The 19,113-nt window shown below is 47.2% G+C and overlaps 3 protein-coding genes across 6 annotated transcripts; all 3 read right to left on the reverse strand.

Annotated features, from left to right (window-relative positions):
- Positions 1-323: 323 nt before the first annotated feature.
- Positions 324-2,662, reverse strand: LOC112899869 (protein CUP-SHAPED COTYLEDON 3-like). The gene is made up of 3 exons (XM_025968517.1): positions 2,206-2,662; positions 1,201-1,475; positions 324-1,045 (listed from the first exon to the last, which is right to left on the reverse strand). Exons 1-3 carry the CDS (start codon positions 2,378-2,380, stop codon positions 629-631), a joined length of 867 nt encoding a protein of 288 aa, XP_025824302.1. The 5' UTR covers positions 2,381-2,662; the 3' UTR covers positions 324-628.
- A 9,041-nt stretch (positions 2,663-11,703) lies between these two features.
- LOC112878727 (CRIB domain-containing protein RIC7-like) lies at positions 11,704-12,497 on the reverse strand. Its single transcript, XM_025942937.1, has 2 exons — positions 12,411-12,497; positions 11,704-12,330 (listed from the first exon to the last, which is right to left on the reverse strand). Exons 1-2 carry the CDS (start codon positions 12,489-12,491, stop codon positions 11,920-11,922), a joined length of 492 nt encoding a protein of 163 aa, XP_025798722.1. The 5' UTR covers positions 12,492-12,497; the 3' UTR covers positions 11,704-11,919.
- Positions 12,498-14,013: 1,516 nt separating this feature from the next.
- Positions 14,014-19,063, reverse strand: LOC112877472 (TBC1 domain family member 15-like). Of its 4 annotated transcripts, none has more exons than XR_003225496.1 (11): positions 18,531-19,063; positions 17,999-18,094; positions 17,175-17,278; positions 16,670-16,893; positions 16,248-16,370; positions 16,041-16,129; positions 15,326-15,431; positions 15,118-15,215; positions 14,670-14,931; positions 14,477-14,560; positions 14,014-14,374 (listed from the first exon to the last, which is right to left on the reverse strand). XR_003225496.1 is itself a non-coding variant. In XM_025941784.1 (11 exons), exons 1-11 carry the CDS (start codon positions 18,645-18,647, stop codon positions 14,363-14,365), a joined length of 1,299 nt encoding a protein of 432 aa, XP_025797569.1. In that variant the 5' UTR covers positions 18,648-19,063; the 3' UTR covers positions 14,014-14,362. The 4 variants fall into 4 exon arrangements, 3 of the variants coding, with proteins under 3 accessions (XP_025797569.1, XP_025797586.1, XP_025797577.1); XM_025941784.1 differs by having other exon boundaries at positions 14,670-14,915; XM_025941801.1 differs by lacking the exon at positions 15,326-15,431 and adding an exon at positions 15,256-15,325 and having other exon boundaries at positions 14,226-14,374; positions 15,118-15,154.
- Positions 19,064-19,113: the final 50 nt, after the last annotated feature.

Raw genomic sequence — 19,113 nt, forward strand, 5'->3', positions numbered from 1 at the left:
GACAGTTACCTTTGTAAGCATCATCATCAGTAGTGTCTCAAACTGACCACAGATGCATGCTAGCTGATCGTTTATTTGTTCACATATATCACCACCGCTTATACATACTGTGATCACGAAATGTAAGTCGTTTAGGACATCAACAAGAGTTACAATATAGAACCATAACAACCTAGCAATTTATATGATGCCTAATAATAAGCTGCTAACTTCAATCTTACATCTGTTTAATTTCTAGATCAAGGTTTGAAAATGTTTGATTCACAAGAGATTTGAAACAACTCAAGTACGATGCTAAGAATGGTATAGTTACAGATAATATATACCAACAAAAAGGTTCCAAACTTGAGCTCCCCGGCCAATGCAACAATATAATAAACCAATCCACAAATATGTACATGAATCACAGTAACTTCAACCACACAGCCTAGTCATCAACCCAAACGCAACGAACAACACTCCTAATCCGTAGAGATTAATTAACTACACGTATACTAGTGATGTGCATTACATGCACAACCGAATCTGCACAAAGATCGATGATCACGGACGAATAAAATCAGATAAAGCGCTGGTCATTAGCACACACTGCAGGGAGCAGCTAGCTTGCATTGCAGCACCGATGATATCACATCTGCATCAGGCTGTTGTAGTTGTAGTTGTAGTGCTCGTCCAGTCCTAGGTCCATCAGCACCCCGCTGCCACATTGGTCGCCGGCGCCGCTGCCGTCTCTCGACCCCGCCGCCGCAAGGACGTTGCCGCCGTCGTGAGGCTGGGCGGGGAAGTTGAACATGCTGTTGTGCTGATGATGCAGCAGCGCCATCGCGGCGGGGAAGTCGTTGAGGGAGCCGGCCCCAGCGCCGCCGTGGTGATCGGAAGACGGCGGTGGCAGATGGTAGTGGCTGCTGCCGAGGGCGGGGAATGGAGGCGAGTAGCTCGGATGATCAGCGCTGTGAGGCATGGCGACATCTTGCTCGCTGTCCATGGCGTAATCCATCGCGTCGGCCTTCTTCTTGTAGAAAACTCTGCACAGAACCCAGTCCTCCTGCACGCACGTACAAGCATACAAACATGAATCAAACACGATTCTAACTAAAGCACTTTGAAAGCTGATCAACCATCAAACTGATTGATGCTGATCGAGATCAAATAAAGTTTCTCTGAACAGTATGCGTCAATAGCTAGCATGCATGAAGGCACCTTGGGTGGTGTGTGGGGATTCTCCATGCGGAACTCGTGCATGACCCAGCTGGTCTTGATGCCGTTGGGGGCGCGGCCGCGGTAGAAGACGAGGGTCTTGCGCATGCCGACGACGACGGCGCGGCCGGCGGCCTTGGGGTTGTGGATGACGCGGTCCTTGCCGGTGGCCTTCCAGTAGCCGGACTTGGTGGCGCGGTTGGTGCGCAGCCCCGTCGCGTACTTGCGGTCGCGGAAGCTGAAGAAGTACCACTCGTTCGTGCTCAGCTTCGCAACGTCTGCCGCGCGCGCGCGCACATACATACATATGAACACGAAGATCCATCAGTAACAATAAAGAACTTGGAATCATCATGCAGCAATCAGTAGTAGAGTACTACTAGTCGGGATAGAAATAATTTCAACCAGGACTGGAAAATCTGAAATTTTGAGATGCAAATCATACTACTAGATAGCTATACTAGCTAGGAAGGGGAATTGAAAGGGGAAATAATTAGTATAAAAAAACAATCTCGAAAATGCTGGTATATATGGAGCAGATGCAGCCGTTTCTTTCTTCTCGATCTTTTCCTCAAACAAATCATTGCATGATTATTTTGGTGTTGAATACCAACTTAATTACCCACAAATTGCACGCATAAAAAGAATCTCATACTAGTATTAGCTAGTGTGCTGGATTATTGATGTCAAAAATAGGAAACTTGTATCAGAAGCAACACTGTTGGGATCAAATTAAGGTGCTATCTAAACATCATATTTGTGAACTGATATGATTCGCAGGACGCCGCTTCCCATTTAGCAAGAATAAAAACAAACATAACTGGACCAATAAATTAAAACGTGGTTGCGTGCTTAATTACCCATCCCATGAGGCCATGACACGGGATTGAGCTAATCAATCAAGCGAGTTAATTAGCCAGCCGAGCAGGAGATACTAAGCTAGGTAGCTTGCTAGAGAGGGACTGATAACTAAATTAATTAGCAATCTTAGTAGGCCAGGCTACGTACCAGGGAGCTCCCAGGGCTCGTGGGTGTGCAGATCCACCTCCACCATGGCCCCGCCGGCGCCGGCGATCCGCTCGTTGGCCACCTTGCTGTGCAGGTAGTGGCACACCAGCTCCTCGTCGCTGGGGTAGAACCGGAACCCCGGCGGGAGCGTCAGCTCGATGTCCCTCAGGCCCATGCCTGCAGCTCGCCTACCTGCTGCGTGCTTCGATGGATCCCTAGCTATGTGTCTATCTAGAGATCTTTTCTCCTACAAACTTGTTGTCTATATCTGCACTCACTGTGATCTGATCTGTGTGAACCTGCTGCTGGAGATATATGGTTGGGACACAAGCTTATTTGCCTATCTGCAGCAGGTTATATATCTGCACATATGAGGAGAGGAGGAGGTCTGAGGAGGAGGAGTAAGAATTAGCAGCAGCTGCAACACACATCTATACCATGTTATTGCTGTAGCTGGCGCTTGTGTGACCTCTGACTGGTAGGAAGGGAGTATATATAGCTTGGTGCTGGGATTATTTAATTATATATATGTAGAGGAAGGAAGAAGAAGAAGTGTAGGGGAGCAAGCAACAGGGGGGTGCTACTGGTACTGGTCTAGTACTACAGGGCCGGGCGGGCCGGGGTAGAGCGAGGACGGACGGAGAGGGAGGGCGTGAACCGAGCTATCAATAGCTTGGTAGCTAGCTAGCTATTAGCTCTGCCAGGGCTACGCGTCGGTGTGATCGACCGACCGATCAATCGATGGATGCCGCAGCTGCTGCTGACGACGAGAAGCCAGCCGCAGGGACCGGGCGATGGCGAGAGCTACGGCTTGATCGATCTACAGCTAGCTGCTGGCAGGAGGCGCGCGCGCCGCACTGTTGGCCCTTGATTTCCCTGTCGCCGCCTCCCGCCGCCGAGCGGCAGCGGCGGCGCGGGCCGGGGGAGGATCTGAGGACGTACGCGTGCGCGCCTGTCGCATTCGCCGCGGCTTTTCCTATCCCGCCGATGCTTGCGCCGCACGAACTCGAGCGAGCGATAGGCGGGCGGGGGAAGGGAGAGGTGGAGGGAGCTAGCTAGAGATCGAGAAGAAGGGACAGGAAGGAGAGGTGACCCAAGCTCACAAGAAACTTGTTGGCTGGCGGGAGAAACCAGCAGCCCCGGCCCACTTGATGTGCACATGATCTATGCAACAGCAACATATGTGGCACTGTCAATAGAGACACAATTGGCAAACAGGGTTAGGTTAGTGATCCTCCCCTCTCAATCCCCGCCCTCATCATGCATGTGTCTAACTCTGGGGATAGATCGTCAGAGCTGATGCTAATAAGGCTAGCGGTTAAATTTGCTTACAAGTAAGTGCATGTGCTTGTACACATCGTTTATGCTACTAAATGCCGCCAATTATGGTAATTATGCGACCCGTCGAAAATATCAGGATGCGGTTGGACGGAGTTACTTATTCGGGGAGCAGTTACTAAATGGTGGTTAATTACTAGCTAAAAAGTGTAACTTAAGCAAGGCATCTAGATTGTAGATTGCTGACTAATCAAATTAAAGCAAGGTGTAGTGAGGTCCAGCTGCTGGTCACTGTCGTTTCTACTCGCTAATACGAGTAATTTTGATATTCATTCATCTCTGATCGATCCTCTCCACATATACATACTCCTGTTCTGAATTTTTCAGAAAAAAACATATATATACTCTTGTTCTTTTCAAAGCTAGTCTGACTGACTGAATATCCAGGGATTAATTATACATACTGCGAATTTAGACACATGTTCAAACAGATGATGAAAAGGATAGGATAAAAGAAAAGGAGAATTTTTCGTTCTACATATATACACTCTCAAAGGGTATGGAGAGATGGATGGAATTAGCTAGCTAGCTAGGAGGGCGCATGTCCAAAGGAACCAACGCAAGATGATGCATGCTGTCAGCAGCAGCTATCGATCAATAATTCAGCTAGCTCTCGCAGTACCCATCTCAGTTTAATTTGGCTCTTGCTCCATACATACGAACGATGAAGCTGCGCCGATCGAGATAATTGCATGCGCAAGTGCAATCAATGCAGCGGGTGCGGTACAGATTAATAAAGGAGGTCGAGGAGATTTGAATTAAAGGCAACTCACTGTTGGGCATGCAGTACCTTCGTTCATTAGGGCAGGGCAGTTGAATGCAGCCGGTAGCTAGCTATCCCAGAACAGTAGCCCCCCGACATATCCGTCAGAATAAAAGGAGGGCGATCAGGTACAGTACGTGTATCCGTGATCAGTGCAGATCATCGTACGCCATGAGTACATTACTGATGATGCAAATGCTGCATGGTGTGTATGGTTGTTGGCGAGCTCAACGTCGTCCCCTCTCAACTGGTTGCACACTTGCAGTACTCAATTCCGGCCATCTGCATCCAGTTCCAGGCCGATCGGGAGAAGAATTCAGTTGAAGCTATATATACCGTACCTGCTGCTGCAAGTTTTTATATATATATATATATATATATATATATGTGTGTGTGTGTGTGTGGGGGGGGGGCAATCCATTCTACACGCACTTGTAGCTACTCTCATATGTGTATCTTATGATGTAGGACGTATCTAACCCAACGAAGAGCATGCACGTGAAGTATGTGATCATATTAGAACATCTATGATGGTATATGTATTGAGTATGTGACCATACATACAGTATGTGGATATATTAATTTTTATATACTAATACTAAAGTATAATTATAATATATTCAAAAATAAAGATGCTTTTAAAAAAATTTATATATACATTTGAGATATCTTAGAATTAGTATATGAATATACTTATATCAGTGTGTGTGTATATATATATATATATTATATATAATATTGCAGTCATGCATGTACGACGACTTTGCAAGTACGAATCAAGCTGGAGTATCGGATCGGAATTTCGGAAGTAAGTAGGCAAGGGTCGGCGACGATGCAAGTTGCATTGATATATAGGGTACGCTGCTGCTGCATTAGGATATTAATTAATTAATTAATCCGCATATATAATAAACATCCATATCTTCTTGTTCAAGCAGTTACAGTTAGTTGATGATCGATGGCCGGTAGTAGTTTAAATCTGATTATTCAGGGTCAAGGAATATGCATGGTGCGACTACAATTTCATGGTAGCTACTCCTAGTTGGGATAATAACGAACTCAAATAGACTACGGCCTGGGTGACGTCATGCAACACCGGAACAAGCTAGGCGGGAAGGGATTAACAAGGGGCTGGCTGATCATTGGATCAAGGAAACAACAACGTCGGAATGAATCATCATGCTGATCGAGGAATAACTGATTAACAGACGCGTATGTGAGCTAGGGATTGAAGCACTGATTGCTTTGATGGACTAGTGATATCTGCATATATGATAAAAATTTAGTGTGTGTATTGCTGAATCCTGATTCTGCCGGCAACTCTGGAAGCTAAAATTTAGGTGTCCAATCCCAATCACTCAAGACAGCGATCGATGCCTAGCTCTCTGCCTGCTGATCGATGTGCAGCTAGCTGGGAGAAGAACGCAAGCAATTGCATCAATCTTGCGATTCGATAGCTCGGAAAAGATTAACCGGCCGGGGAACACACGGTTTCCGACGTCTCCGGCCATTAATGACGGCTTAGCAAGCGGGCCAAGTTTTGCTTTTCCCCATTCATGATGGGTCTCATCTGAAATCTTTTGACATCCCTCTCGCTCTTCTGCCCGAAAAGGTAGGAGAGAAAGAGGAAAATAAATAAGAAACTCGATCATATCGTAGGTAATACTACTAGATAAAAATCATTCTTCATCTGAGTTGTGCCGAGAGCTTCAGAATTCTGATGATGCAGACAAGAATGGAATGTTCAGCATGCACGCACGGCATAAACAAACAAGTCCTAGCTAGCAGCGGGGGGGTCACCAGAAACAAAATTCTTTAATAAAGAAAGGTGTGGTTGCGAGAGGAGAATCTGATCCACGCAGAGTCTCCATAGCCATGCTGATGCTGCAGCTGCATGCGTGTGTTCCACCACCAAAGAATAGTCGTGGACGCCATCAAGTGCACGAGAGAAATATATATATTTCAAGTGGAGAAAAGGCCCAGGCCCCTCTCTATGAACAGTGCAACATACTTGCAGGTAGTACTTGCATACATATTCTGGCCGTCGCCGCCCATGCATGATCCAAGGTGACACAGGTCGCCAGAAGAATATGCTGCATGCTTGTTCTTCCTGCATGCATGGTCACCTCACACTCAGCATGGATCAGGCTTGAATGCCTCCTCTGTCCAAAAGTTGGCAGATTTCTTGCCATGCATGGGTGCCGGAAACCTAGTGCCATATATCCAGGCATCGATAATCAAGCCATGGTTGTGATTTATATCAAGAGCGACAGCAGGATAAGTGCTTGGATGAGCATTATATTAGTGGAGGATAAATGAACCGATCGAGTGTAATAAATGCGATCAACGATTAATCAGGCCTCTTAAATGGAACTGGCTCTTATCCCTTTCATGCAAAAGAATGCAGCAGCATCATGGGGCCATGGCATTTTGCACTCCTAATTCCAGAGAGATTTTTTTTCTCCTGTTGTTTATAGGAGGAGTGACGGCTCCACACTCCATTTCTTCAACCGGTGACTTCCTACTACGCGGACCCTATAGCGTGCCTTTTCCAATCCTAAGAAAGCGACTGAAACCAAAAGTGCACCCAGATTTTCTCGCTCGCCTGTATCCTAATCCTACCGTTTTCGCTAGTATATGTGAAGTGATCCGTATGAACATTCCATCAGAGCATTGACTGATCATAAGACGACATAAATATGTTAGAAATATACAGCAGAACGTCATGAGGCAGTGACTGTTGCCGGTAAAACAAAATGCATGCAGGAACTCTGCATGTGTAATGTGTGCTGTCAGACCTTAATTTAATTTGTGCTTTGCTTTCACTAAGCGCAATCACTCCATTTTGATTTGAGATTATTGCATTTTTGCAGAGCAAGCTATGGTGTGCATAGATCCAATGCTGTATCATACAGTTATAAAAAAATGCTATATCATACAGAGACAGCGACAGCGTCGAGTTGATGAAGCTAGCCAGCTCAAGCATCTATCTGTCTACCAACATTCCTACCAGACTACTTGGGGGTGTTTGGTTTCAGAAACTAAAGTTTAGTGCTTGTCACTTAAATATTCGGATGCTAATTAGAAAAATTAAATATGAGATAATTATAAAACTAATTACATAGATAGAGGCTAATTCGCGAGACGAATTTATTAAGCCTATTAATCCATCATTAGCACATGTTTACTAGCATCATATTGTCAAATCATGGACTAATTAGGTTTAATAGATTCGCCTCTCAAATTAGTCTCCATCTGTACAATTAATTTTATAATTAATCTATATTTAATACTCAGTAATCAAACATTCGACGTGACTGGGACTAAATTTTAGCCCCTTAATCAAACTCTTCTCTTCTCTGTACTACTACGAAAGAGAATGATGTGATGCGGCGGCAGCCACGCATTTATTTGTATAGGCCTATAGCTAAGCATAATTCCATTTTCTGCTGGGTGATCCACGTACGAGTAGCGGGGTATCCGTTCCCCATACAGGAATGTCTAGCTACCTCGCCTCGCCTCGCCTCGTTGCATGGACACAGCACTAGCTAGCTCCTAGCTCGGCCGGGTCATTTTCAGCGGATCAGCCTGCAGGGCGAATAAAGACCCCCACTGCGACATCACACCCACTGTTTCGTTATGCTTGGGCTCACAAGTTTTTGGCTAGATGATTATCATATGAAAAACAAGCGGATTTTCTGTCGTGGCGTGCGTGCTGAGAAAAAAAGATGGGGATGGATCCGAATAGGAAGAGGAATAGTTTAGATTTGCTGCTACATCGAGCAGATAAACGGGCCGGGGGATCGGAGGTAGCTAGTAGCTTGCCGGCGCTGCACGCATGGGCGGAGGTCGTCGTGGCGGCGTGCCGCTGGCGAGAGGCGCCGGGGGCGGTGACGTGGGAGGCCGCCGTGGCAGCCGCAGCGGCCGCGGCAATGATTGGTAGGCGAGGCTCGTCGACCCCGCCGGGGGCGTCGTCAGCATATATTCCCTCGGCGACAGCGACCCCCGCTCGCCGCGGGCGCGCATGGATCGGCAGCTAGCTCATCGGTCCCGGCGTGGCCGCGCCTCCGCTGCGTACGCGGGCTGGGGTGGAGGTGGCTTGGCGGGGTGGGAAAACGGTTGTCTGCAAGTAAGCTCCGGTGGCTGTGGCTTGGCGGGCCGGACACTGACCTCACCTCACCCTGACCTGACCTGACCCCGGCCGGCCGGCCGCGTCCATGCCCTCGCACGCGTACGCCATACGTGCGCGGGCGCGACGTGTCCGCGCGTACACGAGCCTTGACCGTTGCCTTGCTTCCCTCTCTATCGCCCCGTGCGAGCTGATGTGGTGGCCTGGCCTCTGCCGCGCGCCCCGGACCAAATTAAACATGCACGCCACGTGTACACGCCGTCGCGACACGACAAGAACCCTCGCCTAGACGCCTATAGCTCCGTCGCCATCAGTGGCCAGCGCCGCCGCCGTATACTGCTGCTCACTTCTCTCCCGAGTCCCGATCCGGGTATCCGGGCCCTCGCCGCGCGAGCGCGAGCACCGGCCGGCGCGCCCGCGCGCCGCGGTGCCTGGCCCGGCAAGGAACCGGCCGTGCATGGTCGCTGTTGATGGGCTACAGGTACTAGCTACTAGTAGGAAGGAGCTTGCATCGCACCGGCAGCAAGGTGCACTGCATTGCTTACCGGAGCAAGATACGCACTGCTGCTAGTGCTTCTGCAACGCGACGTTACACGGAGAGGAAGAGGATGTGATCGGTCGATGGATCGTGTGCAGGGTGAGGCACGGCACGGACAGGGCGTCCTGCCAAGCCGCGGAGATCTAGGAGACTGGATCCGGTTCGAGGGCAGGTCCCTGTCCCTGCTTTTGCAACCCCCTGTATATTCATTCAATGCGGCCTTGCTTTTAAGGAACCCCTATAAACTGACGCAGCCTCGGCGCGAATTGATGGGCGCCCAGGAAACGCCGGGGAATCGAAACGAGACGAGACGAGAACGAGAGGACGGGGACAGCGACGCCAACCGCCGCGGGAGTAAATGGCCAGACGGCGACGGCGACGGCGGGCGGCGCCGATCCACGGGCGCGGGGCGCGCGCGCGCTCGTCTCCCGCCGGACACTTCCGGCTCCGGCCTCCCCAGCCAGGCCGCTGTCCACGCGCGATCCTAGTCCGGCCGCGCGCCTCATCCCATCCAGCGGCGACGACAGGGACACGCACGGCGATCAGCTGATCGCCACCCACTTGGCGACGCCTCGGCTAGCGCCGCATTATACTACTAATAATACACGAGCCCAAGAGATCGACGAGCACTCCATCACACAGGCCGGACGGAAGGGCTAAGAGCTAGCGGCTGGCCTGCGAGATCACGCTAGATTGCAGGAAAGATACCACCACCCAGGAAGGACGTTCTAACGACGCCCGGTTCACGGGCCGGAGATCAGATGCCGCCAAACAACGACGCTGTACCTCGCGTGGATGCGGCCAACGCGCTGGTGATGGGAACGGCGGAATCGGCAGCTCACTCACCGAGCGGCTGCCGCTGCCGGCGCGCGTCTCCGTGCGCAGCAGCGCCTGTTCATCGCACGGGAATATAATGTGGCGCCCGGGAGCGACCCCGGGGGGGGGGGGGGGGGGGTGGGGGGGTGGCGGGCGCAGCTGAGGACTCAGTTTCAGAGGGGGATCGAGCCCCAGGTACTGCCAGGGCCGGCCGGTTCCGGATCACAGGAACAACGGTGGTTCAACTAACCAACCTTACAATAATTCTGACAGCAACGCTCATCGATCAAACAGCGAGGGAGCTGGAAGAGACGACGCCGGCCGTCCGTGGTCCAGCGACAGCTACTCGGTCGATCCGGCCTTCAGATCAGAATCACCGATCCTGCTGGTCGATCACGCACTCATCCCCGCCACACGAACTCTCACAGTTTATAACAAGTTGTGAATTCTGCAGGGTGTCCACTTCACTTCCAGATCGGGTAGCGCGATTGTCCACTTCCTGACGGGGTGGGGTGCTACAGTTCCGTCAGTAGCCAGCTTCGAAAAAGCCTGTCCATTTCTCCAGATTGGATAGCTAGCACAATATACTGTTGCAGGTTGGAGAAAGAGCTCAAAAGGGTGTGCAGGTGAGATGTGAGCTAGCTCTGCCGCTCTGGGGAGAAAGAGACCATGGGGAATGTATCTGAAAGGACCCTGCCCCCACTGTTTTCTGAAAGTTCCTAAAACTTGCAGCCTGAAGTGGATGGCACTTGGCACCCCACTTTTAGAGGTGCAGATGTGCGATGCGAATATATCGGCTGCGCTTGCAAGCAAGCGCCTAAGAATGCTAAGATTGGGCAAAAGAATCTGTTCCATAGAGGACTGCACCAGAGAGCCAGGAGTGAACTGAGATTGCTTAACAGGGAAAAGTTTCTGTCTTGCCAGCAAAATTGTTGCTCGGCATCAGCATCTGGCCAAGGTAATCATGCGAAGCATGATCGTGCAAGCAGTTGCCCAAAACCGGATGATCCTTATCGCATCTAGTGTTTGTTCAGTTCTGCTGTGTCGAGATCAAGAAGCCCAAAAATGACGAACTGGCTGGTTTTGATGCAAGTTTTGTCGACCAACAGAATAAGAGGTCCGTCCCCATCAGTACCCCTGAATCACACAAATGTACTAACGGCTAAAACTAGGGCGCTGTACGTCCATATAAGCACATGAAAAGTAGCAGCGAAAGATTCCTGCTGTACACAAAAGAGATTAGTGAACAATGGCATTGCCACAGGTTGAAATCGAAACGTGTGGCCTGGTTTTATATTCAGAGTTTCAGATTGCAGCAGACTCATGCCAGTGGAGGCATCAGAATTCAGATCTCCACCACCATTGCAGTTGCCCAAAAGTCCGAGATTGCGGCGTCCTTTCGGCCCATTCTCTGCCTTCCACGGAAGTTGGCCCATCAGCCCAAAATGTGAAGGCCTAGAGATAAAACTGTTGTATTGTCAAATTTTTTTTCTTGGCATCACTTCAAGGTGTCCTCTTGACAGTGAGTCAGTGATGATGTGGAAGTAAAAATTCTACGTACGTGCCATCTCTTATACAGAGTACTTGCTCCATTAAAAAATGTAGGTCGTTTTGATTTTTTTTATTTTTATAGTATTTACTATATATCTAGATATAATGTATATCTAGATGCTTAGTAGCAAAATTTATAAATCTAGAAAAATTAAAACGATCTATATTTTAGAATGGAGAGCACGTAATTACAGTTTCGTCATACAAGCCCTAACTACGAATCATCGCATGGAAACGCATCTCTGCACGTCCCATTCTGTAGGGATGGAATTACGAGTGTACATACATAGAGGCCAATTTGTTTCCTCGGCCTTCTTCCATGTGCCACTCACTCACTCTACTACACCGTTGTTTGTTGTTGTCACACGACCATCTAAAAGACAATCTGTCCATAGAAAAGACCGGCCCAAAACCAAACGTAAAAGAAGAACGGAAAATAAGAAAAAGGGCCCAAAGCTCTCCGATCTCCAGCCAAGCAAAAGCCAAATTCAAATTCGAAGGCGTCCTCCGTGTATACCAGTCGAACCCCAGCAGCGAAGCGATGCCGCGCCACACCACGCTCCCACCGTTCCCTTCGCCTCAGCAGCCGTCGCGGTCGTCCTCCGCCTCCGGCGCCGCCGACCTCGCCGCCTCCGAGTCCGAGGCGGGGCCGCAGCCGCCGGCGCCTCCGGAAGACGACTTGGACCGCCCCCCCGAGGTGCCTCCTCCCGCCCGCGGCTTCCTCCTCCGCTGCTTCGGCGCCGCGGCGTCCCCCTCGCTGCACTCCGCGTCCGTCTTCGCCGCCCGCCGGTCGCGCCGCGACCCCTCGCCCGCGCCCTCGCGCCGCTTCGGCTCGCCGCCCCCCGATCCCTTCCCCCTCGTGCGACGCGGCCGCTCCGCCTTGCCGCCGGCTTCTCCTCCTCCGTGTTGCTCCTCTCCTCCACCCCCGGCCTGCGAGGGCTCCGGCTCGTTTCCTCTGGTCGTCCCCGGCGAAGCCTTGAATTCGTTCATCTGCAGCACGCCAATCGGAGCAGTTAGATGGAGGGACAAGGAGCACGGGGATGGCGCGCGATCGGAGTGGAAGCGGCTACCCAGCTGGGCGCGGTGACGGAGTTGTTGTCCCAGCCGATGTGCGCGACGTGCTTGACATCCGTCGGGTTCCCGATCTGCATCTCCGGCTCCTTCGCATCTGCAACACGCGTAGGAAATGCAAGGTACACGTCTTACAACACCATTCTGTTCAATTCGCGCTGCATTTTGTTTTGAATTGGTTTGGGGGTACGGCATGAACACCGTTGAGGTGACTGGTTCCTTTCGGATGGAATTCGAAATTGGGGCATTTTAGTCTAGAATCCTTAAGCTTACCGAAGATCTGCGAGATGTAACGGAGGCCCTTGAGAAGGCCCTTCATCTTAGTAGGTTCCACAGGCGGCTGCCCGCCCGCGGTGCCCCCAGAGGAATCCACCACTTCAAGTATTTGCGTTCCCCGCCTCTTCAACTAGCCTTCACAAGTAGGTCGCAATTTTAAGAGGAGAAGGAATATATCAAGTCGTAGGGATGGATCATGGATGCATCATGAATGCATGACCAGTTTCCTGTATGTCTAGTTTGTTTGTTGGCCAAGGTCGATTGCCATTCTCAGAAATCTGTCCCTAAAAACTTGATGCAATCATGCCAACAACATGAGAGGGAAACAAATCCTACATATCGCCGACTGACAGCCTGAATATTCTGTTTAGATGGAACTTTGGTAGTTGATGATGCAATAGATCAAGTCGCCGCTAACAATTATGACCATACCCATTGAATCAAACTCACATACCTAAGGAAGCAACATTCAAGGAGCGAGAAAATCAGGTCGATGGAATTTCATCTTCCTGGTGCCGTCTTCATTCTTCTGGTTGTAACAATTCTCTTGGCCTCCTATTCCTGCATGATCTGTCACAAATTAGCAGGATTCTAGTCCCCTCCAGAGGTCCAAGAGAGGCAGGCCAATATTTCCTCTGCTTGGTTGGAGAAATGGAAGGGCAGAAAGTTGTTGCACCGATCTATTTATAGTGCACTATTTTTGGTGAAGCTTCCCTTGTTTTCAGTTCATCGCCACGTAGTCCAGCTTGAAAGGTCATGGTCCTGTTCGACAGCTCCGTAATGCATATGGCCGGGAACGGGTAGCACAGAAGAATCAGGAGGGCTAATCTAGGTGGAAAGTCTGGCAGACTCTCAATCGCAGCCTTTTGTTTATTATGCACGTTTTGACTGTTAAAGCAAGGACATTGCTAAGCCCCCTATGAAACTTATTCTAGTCAGTCCCATATTATATGGTATCAATTGTGATCCACTGCACCAAGATGAGGCTTGTTGCTCACTGAGGCTGTGCATGCCCTTGTTGAAGGCGGCAAATAGGTAGGCAATCAATTGTGCACATTTTGGTATTTATATACAGAAAATACAATAATTGCAAGTTTAGAGTTTTTTGTTTGTTTTCCCATGTTCTCATTTGATATTTGGACGTAAAGGTCTGACTCAAATTACTAGCTCAGCTTTAGCCCAACTGTTTGTAAATTCACTGCCTGATTTCTACTCCTTTTTTTTTTGCGGGTACTGATTTCTACTCCGATTGTCCAAAACATTGGAAGAAACAGAATTAGGAGAAATTTCTACTCAAGAAAATGAAGTAATAGGTCCTTGCGTATCTCACACAAGTTGCCCACATACATAGACACTAACCTTCAAAGTACATCGTATTGTTCAAACTTGTTGTAATATGAGAACAAATGACGACAAAGCAGAAAGAATCATTTGTGCAATAAGCATTTTGTGTCGCGTCTTTACAAAACTGACATGCTTTCTTCCTTCTTCCTTTGCTTTTCTTTTTGAAAGAAATCCCCATGCTTCCTCTCTCTCTCTTTTTGTGTGCAAATGCAGTATTAACAAGCGGGGTCAAAGAATTACAGTCCACATATAAAGATTGAAAAAAAAAATCTGTGGTATAGCCGTTTCTCCAATCCAAAAAAAAGCCCAACCAAGTGAAGCTGTACATGCCCTACGCTTTTACCTGAAGTCAGGAAAATACAGATTGTTGTTATTTTTAACTTTTGAGTGTGTAGTGTAACTAATAATCAATGTCTTAAGATTTATAAATGAAAAGAGAGCTCACCGTGTTTAGGTACTTCTCATGAATCTGCAATGCTTCTCTGCATGCCTTTTTTGCATCCAGGCTACCAGTGATTTCGTTTAGAATCTGTTTGCAGGGGAGACATAGTCAACGTAAATTTCATTCATCATCACCACCACAACCGCGAGAGAGAGAGAGAGAGAGAGAGAGAGAGAGAGAGAGAGAGAGAGAGGACCTTGACAACATCGTCTAGACCTTTTGCCTCACCCAGTAACTTCTTGTTTCTAGCCTCCAGAACACTAGCAACAACAAATACGGATAGAGGGATCTCCTCATCTTTCTTATCTGCCTGCAAATTTTTACGCTCAAACTTTCCACACTGTCTTAGGACACTTTCATCCATTGTGGTTGCCTTGGATGTGCCAGTGTCACTCTCCAACATTGAAAAGAGATTTGGATTGTACTCCATAGACCACATGAGCTGCAACGTTTTGAAGCTGTAACAATAGTGTCTCATGCATAAACCAACAGATATTTCTAGTGCATCTGGGCCTATATTTAGATGTATAACAGAAGTAATGCTTGGATAATAGTGTTGCTCAAATTAATTTGTTAAGAAAACTAGCTTACTGCATAGCCATTTTGTATGCTGATTACTAAGAAATTTTGTCCAGATAGCTTACCTCCCAAAGGTACATTGTGTCCACGAACGAGAACTCCCTACGGAAAAGAACCATCAGCATTCGGAAGGCAAATAAGTATTCCCCTCCATCAAGATTTTCTGCATAAAAAATATTTTATCAGAGCATACATACTTGCACCTTTATTCCAAAATGTGGATATTGCTTTCTTTGAGCCGTCCAGTAAACATGTAGCTCCAAATGACTGTACCTAAATGTTCATGTAGCTTTGGATCAACAGATTTCATTATGGTTGATAAGGTAGTTAGCTGAGCTCGAACTCCAATGGAAGTAGAAGTACTTTGGAAATTTCTTCGCTGCATTATAGAAGGTCCCAGGCTTACTCCAGAAGACATTAGAAGAAATATAGACATGTGGAGACATTTTCTGAGATATTAAAGAAGGCAGATACCACATGCAACTGAACGGCTGCTATTACTCCAGAAGTATACATGCGTGGCCTAGTAGGTTGCTACTTTTCTGTTGACATCTATGTCAAATAGCTATATGCCATGGTTTTCCCCCCAGGTGTTCTGTCACTATTTATATTAAATACATGTTCTTGCCAGTTCTCTGGCCAAAAATCCATGATGACCAATTCACATGGCTTGACATTAAGCAAAGAACAAGCCAAATTACACCCACAAGCCCTACACAGTAGCCACACTAATTTATGCAGGCACATATGCAGGGCCAAAAGAATTCCATCATGCTAACTAATGTACCATATAGTAACCATCTTGATCTTTGTGTTAAGTGCAGTTCTGCAATCTTCTAACTTACAATCTTATGATGATATATCATATATACAAAAGGTTCAATTGAAAGTTTATTCTACAATACATATGTTAGCAGAAGGCAATCAAGGAAGGATCTGTAAATTAGTTGGATGAATATTAAAAGGTTAAGAATGTAAGGGGACTTACCACCCTGTGCATTAGACGTTCAAAACACCAAAAAGCATCTGCTTCATGTTCCAGAATGATTGATATTGGTGAACAAAGATCACTCATTCCTGTGTAGGAGGATTTAGCAAATTCGAACAACTTAACATTAAGAAAACCAACATGATAAAGCGTTGTTTTCTTTAACTAAACTAGCTTAACAGAAAAATATCTGTTTCAACAACTCACCCTGGCAATATCCGATGTCTTTATCAACCCATGAGTACACTGATAGAATGTCCCACAACCTTGCCAAGTTCTCTTGACTCTCATAATAAACTAGTACACGATCGGTACGATTAACATCAAGACCTATAATTGAATAATGGAAAAAATAGATAAACGAAAATTAGAGATCTTGTCATTGACCTAATTAGCCTGGGCTAGGGCCTAAGGTAGGGGAACGTTTTGGGCATCTAAAGTGCAGGCTAGCTTCCCCTTGTCCCAACTCCCAAGTGCTGGCTTAATAACATATCATTATGGGTAAAGCAGATTAAGGGTATTCCCCCTGTCTCTCGCCTCCCCCCTTGACTCATGGCTGCGGGCTGTCCATAACAAGATGATAGGTATAGAATTGTAGAAGATGTTCAAACAAGGGCAACAGTGCTTACCAATCTGATGTAGAGTTAGCTTCCATTGAATAACTTCTTTGGGGAGTGGTGCACCAGTGGTTTGCTGTTCAGAACCCACTGAAGAAGGTCTTGCCCCTCCATCTGCATTCGGGTCTGCGATAGGTTGACCATCCTCTGTTATTACAGGCATAGTAATTACCCTTCCACTACCAACTGTTGTGTCCATTTCTCGGCACTTTGTCTTCAGTTTCTCATACTCCAACCTATAAAAATATGCAAATCAGTATATTCCTTATCCCATAGCATATGATGTGTAGGTAGACTTTAATAATAAGTGAGCTACATAAAGCAATGCTGAATTTCCTGAAAAATAAAACAGTGAGCCATGCTGCAGAGTACCATCTGCCAGAGTTTTTTCTTAACAAAAATAGGAACTTGTCTTTCCTTGGTTACACAAAATGACATACTGCAACCAAAACTGACATTGTTGAGACATGAAAAAGAACTAGCATGGTTAAACAAAAAAAAATGTAAGTGGAAAAACCTTCGCTGCTGTCGCAATTGGTTGCGCTGTTCAGTAGTGCTTTTAGGGTCATAGCAACCCAGCAAAAATTCCCAAACTTCTCCTTTGATTGTTGGGTGGATGCCCTGTATGCACAACCAAAAATAAAGACCATACCATCACAGAATGAATCTAAGGAATTACATAACACAGTAATGATTCTTGGACAAAAAAGGAACGTATTGCCATAAAAGGGATGCACCATGTTGAAAAATCATCATGGAGAAGAGCAAGAAGAAACAATGTACAAAGGACTTCATTAGAGCACATGGAGTAACTTCTCAGAGAGGTCATAGGGTATATGAGGTAAACTTGTTTACAGGGTTAAGCAACTAGAAGAATAAACTAATGAATGAGAAATTCAGCACAATGAGAACATATGTAGCAAGGAGATTGAGGAATACATATAGTTGACATCTGCAGCAAGGAGATTGAGGAATACATATAGTTGCCTGCTGGACAAGTCATGGGTATAGGTAAGTTTGTTCCATAAAAGAGTGTGTAGCCCTGTAAGTGACCTGGTTAAATTGTTAAACAACTATAATCTAGATTTTGACCATGAAACCTTGTGTTGACTTATGGAACAGATTAAGGAACTCAAAATATAAAAGAGCATCCAGTACAAATTTCTAAATTTCATTTTGCATGGAAAATTATTGACAATTTTTCAACAACTTGGAAGAAGCACCCTGAATAAGTGTTCTATACTTCAAGGATGCCGCTAACACAAAACGCACATGACTTCTGAGTGAGATATCTAACTGAAATAGCCTCGAGTTCATGAACCTGGAGGAAGTATGTCTTACCCCACGTTGCACTCTTTTGATCACCCCAGCTATATCCAGGACACCTTCCTCATTATGGAGCAGCTTCCATCTCTTTGGGCTCAGCGTCAGGCCAGCCTGCCAGCAGGGACGAAACAAAAAGGAACTGAATATTGAGTCAATGCACTTCATGAATAACTAGACAATGCACTACTTGATCAATACACGGCACCCACTAGTTTCTCTAATTGGCATTCCTTGATCGCTCCACCGGACAATTCGATTTGAGGTTAAGGTAAGAGAGAAAAGTTATGTCAAGAGAAATCAACTTTTGATATTTCATATTCATAAAAGATCCATAGATTGGCCCTAGGCTTCTGAATAAACAGTCACCCATTACCTCACTAGATTGATTCCTCATTTGAGTCTAGTCATCTGGCAGGTTTCACTTCATCCAGTAAAGACTAGCAGCTGATAACTAGATCTTACCCACCAAAAATTAGATCTCACTTCCTAAACATGGAACAGGAGAGCAGAAGATAAAAGGGAAACTAATAATAATCAGAAGCCATACCCGGGGCTTGAAGCGCGTCTTGGGCGCGTCGAGGCGGCAGTCGGGGCGGATGGGGTAGACGGTGTCCGGATCGATCTGCATCTCCGGATCATTGTAGCAGCACGCCAGGAGCCTCATCTTGGCTGCCCAGATGGAACAAATGGAAGATGCGAGGATCAACAATCAAGTGAAGCTCCTCGCGCTGGGTACGAAGGATCGCAGCCAAGAACGGAAGCGATTCGGGAAATGTTATCCCTCTCTTCCTCTTCCTCTGCGTGCGTGTTCTCAGAGCCGAGCGAGAGAGAGAGGACGCAAGCTACAACGGCTAAATTTGGGCTGGGCAGGGAGGGGGATGAGGGAGAGGAAAGGGAAGGGGAGGGAGGAGAGAGACGGGAGATACAAAGAAGCAGAGACGAGACAAAGTGCTTAGTTACCAGGTTGATGACAGAATGTGCCAATTGATCTCCCTTAGATTTTGCTTGTTTGTTTATTTACAAAATTTGGTCAGATCATTAGAGGGGACATCGTTATGTGCAACTACTCGTTGATTCTGGAATATTTGCTCTTCATTTCCCTGACTGGATATCAAGAGACGTGCGTGCAT

Source organism: Panicum hallii, chromosome 1 (assembly GCF_002211085.1).
Source record: "Panicum hallii strain FIL2 chromosome 1, PHallii_v3.1, whole genome shotgun sequence".
In the NCBI taxonomy this organism is placed as follows: Eukaryota; Viridiplantae; Streptophyta; class Magnoliopsida; order Poales; family Poaceae; genus Panicum; species Panicum hallii.